This window comes from Aulonocara sp. 'chitande type north' Nkhata Bay, linkage group LG23 (genome assembly GCF_057382095.1).
Source record: "Aulonocara sp. 'chitande type north' Nkhata Bay isolate Kocher_YH1m ecotype deep benthic linkage group LG23, A_spYH_male_GT1.1, whole genome shotgun sequence".
Classification (NCBI taxonomy): domain Eukaryota; kingdom Metazoa; phylum Chordata; class Actinopteri; order Cichliformes; family Cichlidae; genus Aulonocara; species Aulonocara sp. 'chitande type north' Nkhata Bay.
Genome location: NC_141365.1, coordinates 20,948,877 through 20,957,682, shown reverse-complemented (window position 1 = coordinate 20,957,682; position 8,806 = coordinate 20,948,877). Strand labels below are relative to the sequence as shown.

At 50.9% G+C, this 8,806-nt stretch overlaps 1 protein-coding gene across 1 annotated transcript; it reads left to right on the top strand.

Moving 5' to 3' along the window:
- The first annotated feature begins 4,468 nt into the window (after positions 1–4,468).
- Positions 4,469–5,426, top strand: LOC147301642 (uncharacterized). The gene is made up of 2 exons (XM_086282700.1): positions 4,469–4,924; positions 4,998–5,426. The coding sequence occupies exons 1-2, from the start codon at positions 4,721–4,723 to the stop codon at positions 5,424–5,426; spliced, it is 633 nt and encodes a 210-aa protein (XP_086138826.1). The 5' UTR covers positions 4,469–4,720.
- The last annotated feature ends 3,380 nt before the right edge of the window (positions 5,427–8,806 follow it).

Sequence of the window (8,806 nt, the reverse complement as noted above, 5' to 3'; positions counted from 1 at the left end):
AGACTAAAGTATCACCAACAAATTAATCTAATTAACGAGACTGACAACTTCCCAATTTATTGATCCACCAAATTAATATTTATCACAAGCAAGCCCACTAATTCATCACCCAATGCTCAACTACCATTCAACATCCAACAAAATGACATCAGTTTAATATACCAAGAGATTCACTGTCAACTGACCAACAAAATGAAGTAATTTATCACACAAAATATTTGACTCAGGAACTTTTATCTTGTAGTTTGTATGCGTTTAAAAGACTGGATATCTATAGTTTTAGTTTTATTCTGACAAGTCTACTAGTATTCTCAGGGAGAAAACCACAGATTGTGTGAGTGTTTGCTTTCTCCTTCCCACACCTTTGTATTGTGTTTTGTGAGTACACCTGTGAGGACATTGTTTTGTGAGGACATTGTGTGTGGTTTCAGACTGATCGATGGGCCTCACAAGGAGAGAAGACCAAATGCGTGTGTCTTTGAGAGAAAAGTGAATAATGTGTGAATGACTCATCTCTCTCTCTCTCTCTTTTTCTATCAGGATAAATAGGGTGTGGGCGATCAAAAGTGAAGACAGCTGAGTGAGGGAGGGCGTGCGAGGCCAGCAGACACAGAGGAGAGAAAACATCCAGGATGCATGAATGGCCTCGCTCTCTTTCATATAAGAGAAAGTAGTTTGTCCCAGTTTCTGAGAATCCAGTGAGTCACCACGTTTGCACTTTCCGTGTCTTTGTGAGGAACATCGGTCTCTGACTATCACAGCTAAACGTTGAAGGCTGTTAATGTAATGTCACGGCTGGGGCGGCAGTCGTGTGGAGGGTGAGAAAGGAGGATCCAATAGCAGACAATGGCGGAGGTGCAAGTGGGTTTTATTTACAGTGCAGAAAACCAAGGTGTGGACAGAACCGAACATAAACCTAAACTGGGAAAACTAATGCAAAATGGAGGACACGAGGCGAGGGGCAGAGAGACACGAAGAAACATGGAACAGAGCAGACTACACGAGAGGTTCACAGAGAAACGCAGACGACGCCACGAGGAGCACAGGCAGACACCAACTATAAATACACACACCAGGTAATCAGGAAATGGCACACAGGAGGGGACACAGCTGGAACTAATGGGCATAACGAGGCAAACCTACAAAGTAAAACAGGAACCCCTAGACACATGGAACCAGACAAGACATTGAACTAAACAGACAGATTCACAAACAGATGGGGTGACATCATAGACAGAGGCACAGACACAGACTCAAAGGCAGACTGAATATAACACATAGAACTCAAACCATCATCATCATCATCATCATCATCAACTAGAAAGTGAATACAAACTAAAAGCGCTGGGTCACTGACCCAGGACCATGACAGTACCCCCCCCTCAAGGGCTGGCACCAGACAGCCCAGCAGAAACGAAAAAACGGACCAAAACAAAACAGAAAATAACCCGACCAGGGCGGGCGGAGGGGGCCCAGGACGGAGGGACAGAGTCCAAAAAGGCCCAGATGGTCAAGTTCAGGAAGCCGACCATGCGAATGGCAACGGGGCAGGTCCGGATGCCGGCCACGCAGTAGGCAGTGGCGTGGAAACAGTTCTGGGGCCGACCGTGCGGACGGCAACAGCGGCGTGGAAACAGTTCTGGGGGCCGACCGTGCGGACGGCAACAGCGGCGTGGAAACAAGTCCGGAGGCCGGCCACGTGGAAGGCAGTGGCGGCGTTCAGGAGGGCGTCCACGGTGGCGGAGATGCCCAACAGGCGGCCAGGCAGATGACCGACGATGTGGAGGTGGTAGTAGGAGACCTGAAGGCTGCGTGGCCCCTGCAGCCCCAGGTGAAGCGGAGGCTGGACCAGACGAGGCGGAAGCTGAGGAGGAAGACGCTGGACCAGACGATGATGCAGAGGCTGGACCAGACGAGGCTGATGCAGAGGCTGGACCAGACGAGGCTGAAGCAGAGGCTGGACCAGACGAGGCTGAAGCAGAGGCTGGACCAGACGAGGCTGAAGCAGATGCAGAGGCCGGACCAGGCAAAGCAGCTGATGAGGATGCTGAAGCTGGACCAGGCAAAGCAGCTGATGAGGATGCTGAAGCTGGACCAGGCAAAGCAGCTGATGAGGATGCTGAAGCTGGACCAGGCAAAGCAGCTGATGAGGAAGCTGAAGAGGAGGCCACTGCAGGTGATGCGGAGGCTGGACCAGGCGAGGATGAAGACACGGAGGCTGGACCAGGCGAGGATGAAGCAGTGGCTGGACCAGGTGAAGCGGATGAAGCCGAAGCATGCGCTGGACCAGGCGACGCTGAGGATGCTGAATCCGGACCAGGCGACGGCGTGGAGGATGCAGCAGAGGCCGGGCCAGGCAACGGCGTGGAGGATGCAGACGGAGGCGCTGCAGCAGGTGGCGGCATGGATGAAACTGCTGCTGCAAGCGTGGATGAGGCTGCTGGTGGAGATGCTGGACCAGACGAAGCAGCTGATGAGGATGAAGCGGTGGCTGGACCAGGCGATGCTGAAGCGGTGGCTGGACCAGGCGATGCTGAAGCGGTGGCTGGACCAGGCGATGCTGAAGCAGATGCTGGACCAGATGCTGGACCAGGCGATGCTGAAGCAGATGCTGGACCAGATGCTGGACCAGGCGATGCTGATGAGGAAGCGGAAGCTGGACCAGGCGAGAGTAATGAGACTGCAGCTGGTGATGAGACTGCAGCTGAGGGCTGGACGGGCTCCTCGGGCCCCCCAGCTGACCAGGCAGAAGGCTGGACGGGCTCCTCGGGCCCCCCAGCCGACCAGGCAGATGGCTGGACGGGCTCCTCGGGCCCCCCAGCAAAAACAGTCTCAGAACCAGCAGGCACACGGGCCACTGGCAGGGACAGATCAGAACCAGCAGGCGCGGGGACCTCTGGCAGGGACAGAACAGAACCAGCAGGCACACGGGCCTCTGGCAGGAACGCAACAGAACCAGCTGGCACACGGGCCACTGGCAGGGACAGATCAGAACCAGCAGGCGCGGGGACCTCTGGCAGGGACAGAACAGAACCAGCAGGCGTTGGATGCGTGCGAGGTCACTCTCTCCGGACAAAGCTGCTGGATCCATCTTGTGGTGGCGTCGTACTGTCACGGCTGGGGCGGCAGTCGTGTGGAGGGTGAGAAAGGAGGATCCAATAGCAGACAATGGCGGAGGTGCAAGTGGGTTTTATTTACAGTGCAGAAAACCAAGGTGTGGACAGAACCGAACATAAACCTAAACTGGGAAAACTAATGCAAAATGGAGGACACGAGGCGAGGGGCAGAGAGACACGAAGAAACATGGAACAGAGCAGACTACACGAGAGGTTCACAGAGAAACGCAGACGACGCCACGAGGAGCACAGGCAGACACCAACTATAAATACACACACCAGGTAATCAGGAAATGGCACACAGGAGGGGACACAGCTGGAACTAATGGGCATAACGAGGCAAACCTACAAAGTAAAACAGGAACCCCTAGACACATGGAACCAGACAAGACATTGAACTAAACAGACAGATTCACAAACAGATGGGGTGACATCATAGACAGAGGCACAGACGCAGACTCAAAGGCAGACTGAATATAACACATAGAACTCAAACCATCATCATCATCATCATCATCAACTAGAAAGTGAATACAAACTAAAAGCGCTGGGTCACTGACCCAGGACCATGACATGTAAAGAATGCAGCTTTAAACTTCCTGAATAAAATGCATTCAGCATGTCTGTGAGGCTTTGAGGACACATTGAGTGAGCGCGGTCAACAACTATGGGGTAAAAACTTCACACGTGTTTACATTCTTTTCCGTCAGCAACACCACGAGGAGGTGTCTGATCATTCCTGATTTCCTGTCCAAGACAGGGCCTGACATCGAAAAACACGACAGCCACTGTTTGAAAGCCAGATTTTAAACCAGTTCAAATGCCAAAAAAACACTCCAATATAGTGTAAAACCTAGTTTGAGCCAAAGTCAAAATAGTCTGAAACAAACAAATGAACAAAAAAAGTGCATAATGAGTCTCAAACCAAGTCTAACGCTAAGTCTGACAAAAAGTCTCAAAAATGAGTGTAAAACCATCCCAGAGCCATATTCCAAACTAATCTAATCCACAACTGAAGCCAAGGAAATGGTCAGAAAAGAAACTGGACATAAGGTCCCAAAGCTTCAGTATTAAACAGCCTGATATCAAACTGGTATTAGGACCACTGTGGGTTAATCTTTGTAGTGATACTCACTCCTTTTTTTTATTTAGACCTGGTTTAATTCTGGGATAGTTGAATATTTGTATATAATCACCACTGACTGTTTTAGATTATATCTAATATATCCTTATAATTACAAAATGTTTTATGTAAGATTTATGTTTTGTAATTTGTAATTTTGTAATTTCAATAATGTATTTTGTAACTGCAGTACACATAATACTCATTTTAAACAATTTTGTCCAGGTTCCTTGCCACTGGGGACTCCTTCAGGACCATCGCGTTCAGTTTTCGAGTCGGTGTGTCCACGGTGAGCTAGATCATCCCCCAGGTAGCGACAGCCATCTGGGACTGTCTAGTGGACGATTTCATGGCTGTGCCTTCAACTGAAGACTGGCGGTCCATCGCAGAGGGATTCCAGGAGCGCTGAAACTTCCCTCTCTGCTGTGGAGCTCTGGATGGGAAGCACGTCCAGACGAAGGCACCCCCCAACTCAGGATCCATGTTCCACAACTACAAGGGAACTTTTTCCATTGTTCTCCTTGCAGTTGTGGATGCAGAGCATCGCTTCCGCGTCATTGATGTTGGGGGGTACAGGAGGACCAGCGACGGTGATATTCTGGCCAACTCCACCTTTGGTCAGGCTCTTCGGGCTGGGACTCTCCATCTGCCTCCTGACCAGCCTCTACCTGGTGGAGAACACCAGGTAGAGGCTGGAAAGGCATGGGTCATCGCGCCTTTCCATTGACTTTACATGTGAACCTGACGCTCTTCATCAGCCCCATGTCTTTGTGGCTGATGAAGCATTCCCGCTGCGGCGTGAGCTCATGAGACCTTTCCCTGGACGCCTCCTCCCTTTAGAGAAGAGGATCTTTAACTATCGCCTTTCCAGGGCCAGGATGATAGTGGAGGGTGCCTTCGGTATCCTCTCCTCACAGTGGAGGTTGTATCGGCGCGCTATGGAGCTCCGTCCTGAAATTGCGGAGAAGTGTGTGAAGGCAACTTGTGTTCTCCACAATTTTCTGCGCTGTGTGGACGAGAGAGGGGCACCTGCTGTGAGAGGTGTGGCACCTGCTGTGGTGGAGCCATTGCAAGGCCTGGGTCGTATGGCAGCAAACAACTCCTCCAGAGAGGCTGTCCTGGTGAGGGAGAAATTCATGGCTCACTTCTCGACAGAGGGAGCTGTGTCTTGGCAACCAAAGGAGTAGCCTGTTTGAAGTCCGAGTGACTTCCCCACAACGGCTCTTTTAAGAGCCACCCACAAACCTCTAACGAGTGTTCCTGTCTTTTTAAATTTTTCATAATAAATGGAGCTCTACTTCAAAATAAACTAACCTCTTTTTACTCTCTTAAGTAACTTGTCTTCACTATGTTCCTATATACAGTGTGGTATGCTAACCAGATAATGCGTTTATTCAGAGGACATCTGCAGGAGAAAGTGGAAGAGCCTCAGGGACACATATAATAAGGAGAAGAGGACAGAGAAGGAGAAGAGGAGTGGGTCTGCAGCAGGATCGGGGAGGAGATGGAAGTTCTTCGCGGTCATGGGGTTTCTAGACCCCTTCCTCACCCCGCGGGAGACTAGCGGCAATATGGTGCGGACCGTGGAGAACTTCTCCCCCGAGGACCAGGGACAGCCCGAAGAGGCAGCAGGGGTGTGTCAGTCAGAAGGTATGTTTACAATGATGTAAGATGTAAGATGGCGCCGGTGAGGTCGGCTGCCGTCACGACTGCTCTGACCACTTTTTCTTTGTCTTTGTTTTTTAAGTTAGTTTTCAGCGTTTCTAAATTGGCAAAATCATCACCATTGGGTACATTAGGTATGACAGTGACACTCTTGTTTCTATTGGTATACAATGTACTCATAATTCGAAGTTTTTAACTCCGGATCCGAGCTGGCCGAGTGAGATCTTGAGGGAGAACAAAGGGAAGCGGCGGCGGCCTAGAGGGAAGCGAGCCGGCATCAGGAACAGGCTGAGAGCTCGTGCACACCGCACACCTCTGCCTAGCATCCTGCTCGCCAACGTCCAGTCACTGGAGAACAAGCTTGATGACCTCAGGGCCAGGATAAAGTTCCAGAGAGACATTCGGGACTGCAATCTCCTCTGCTTCACCGAGACATGGCTGAACCCAGCGGTGCCGGACCACGCCATCCAGCCGGCCGAGTTCTTCTCGGTTCACCGCATGGACAGGACACGGGACTCGGGGAAGTCAAGGGGAGGCGGCGTATGTTTAATGGTGAACAACAACTGGTGCAACAGTGCGAACGTCGTTCCTCTCACACGCTCCTGCACACCAAATCTGGAACTACTGTCCATCATGTGTCGTCCTTTTTATCTACCTCGGGAATTTACATCGGTCATTGTAAGTGCCGTTTATATTCCACCACAAGCGGACACGGTCACCGCCTTATGCGAGCTGCATGAGGCACTCACACAGCATCAGACACAACACCGGGACGCTGCGCTTATTGTGACGGGGGACTTTAATAGCGCCAACCTCAAACGCGCAGCGCTGAACTTTTATCAACACATCACCTGCCCCACCAGAGGTGAAAGGACACTGGACCACTGCTACACTACGGTCAAGGATGGCTACAAGGCACAATCCCGCCCTCCGTTTGGCAAATCTGATCACGCCGCCATCTTCCTCATGCCAAAATACAAACAAAGGCTGAAACAGGAAGTTCCGGTTCAGAGGAAGGTCGCGCGCTGGACGGATCAATCGGTGGCCGCGTTACAGGACGCACTCGATGACGCAGACTGGGGCATGTTCAGAAACAGCTCCGATGATGATGTCAACGTGTTTACGGAAGCGGTTGTGGGATTCATCGGGAAACTAGCGGATGATACCGTGGAGACAAAGACTATCACAACGTTTCCCAACCAGAAGCCGTGGGTGGATAAAACCATCCGCGACGCTCTGAGATCCCGCACCGCTGCCTACAACACGGGACTCACGACGGGGGACATGGACCCATACGAAGCCGCGTCATATAACGTGCGGAGGGCGGTGAAAGAGGCGAAGCAGCGCTACGGGAGGAAACTAGAGTCACAACTCCAACAGAGTGACTCTAGGAGCCTATGGCGGGGACTAAGGACAATAACGGACTATAAAGCACCAACAACCGGTATGACGAACGCGACCGTGACTCTGGCAGACAAGCTGAACACTTTCTATGCTCGCTTCGAGGCTGCAGCTAAGGACTCCAACAATGCTAGTGCTAGCGGCGCTAACGGCTGCAGACAGGAAGATACTGCCAGCACCGGAAACGTGCTCGTCATCTCCGAGCATGAAGTAAGGAGAGCCTTCAAAAGAGTGAACACCAGGAAAGCAGCAGGACCAGACGGCATCCCAGGTCGCATCCTAAGAGACTGCGCATACCAGCTAGCTCCTGTGTTCACTGAGATATTCAACATCTCTTTATCTCAGTCGGTGATCCCCACATGCTTCAAAGAGTCCATCATTGTTCCTGTCCCGAAGAAACCCCACCCTGCTTCTCTCAATGACTATCGCCCTGTAGCCCTCACCTCAGTAGTGATGAAGTGCTTTGAACGCCTGGTCAGAGACTTCATCATTTCTTCACTACCAGACACACTGGACCCACTACAGTTCGCTTACCGTCCAAATCGTTCCACAGACGATGCCATCTCTCATCTCCTCCACACATCACTCACTCACTTGGACACTAGAAGGGGGAACAGAGGAACAACCTCCTTCTAAACGTCAGTAAGACAAAGGAGCTGATAGTGGACTTCAGCACTAAGCAGGAGAGGAACTACCAGACCCCCGTCATCAACGAGTGCCCAGTGGAGAGAGTGGACAGCTTCAAATACCTCGGAGTTCACATCACGCAGGACCTGTCATGGTCCTGTCACATCAACACCGTGGTGAAAAAGGCCCGACAGCGTCTCTACCACCTCAGACGCTTGAGAGACTTCCAACTGCCCTCCAAGGTGCTCAGGAACTTTTACTCGTGCACCATAGAGAGCATCCTGACGGGAAACATCTTAACCTGGTTCGGGAACAGCACCATGCAGGACAGACGAGCTCTACAGAGGGTTGTGCGGTCAGCTGAGCGCACCATCCGTTCCGAGCTCCCTGACCTGCACTCAATCTACAGCAGGCGGTGCTGGACCAAGGCCAGGAAGATCGTGAAGGACCTCAGCCATCCCAACAACAGACTGTTCTCTCTGTTGAGGTCAGGAAAGCGATTCCGCTCCCTGAAGACCAACACAGAGAGACTGAGGAGGAGCTTCTTCCCGCAGGCGATACGGTCTCTCAATCACACCACCACACAGTACTGACCCACACTCACAGTTCTTACACACACACTGGACATTCTGGACATTGTTTTCACTTCATCACTTAAATCACTTTAAGCATATTTGCACTGCACAAGACATAATGTGGATTGCACAACACTGGTCACTACATTCTTCATTTCCGGTTAATACTTGTACAGCTGCTGTTATTGTGTATATATTTATTTATATTTATATTTCTTCATACATTCTTATATAGTTCTATATTGTGTATTTTGTTGTACAGTTATTTTATTTTCAACTTTAATTTATATATTTTATCT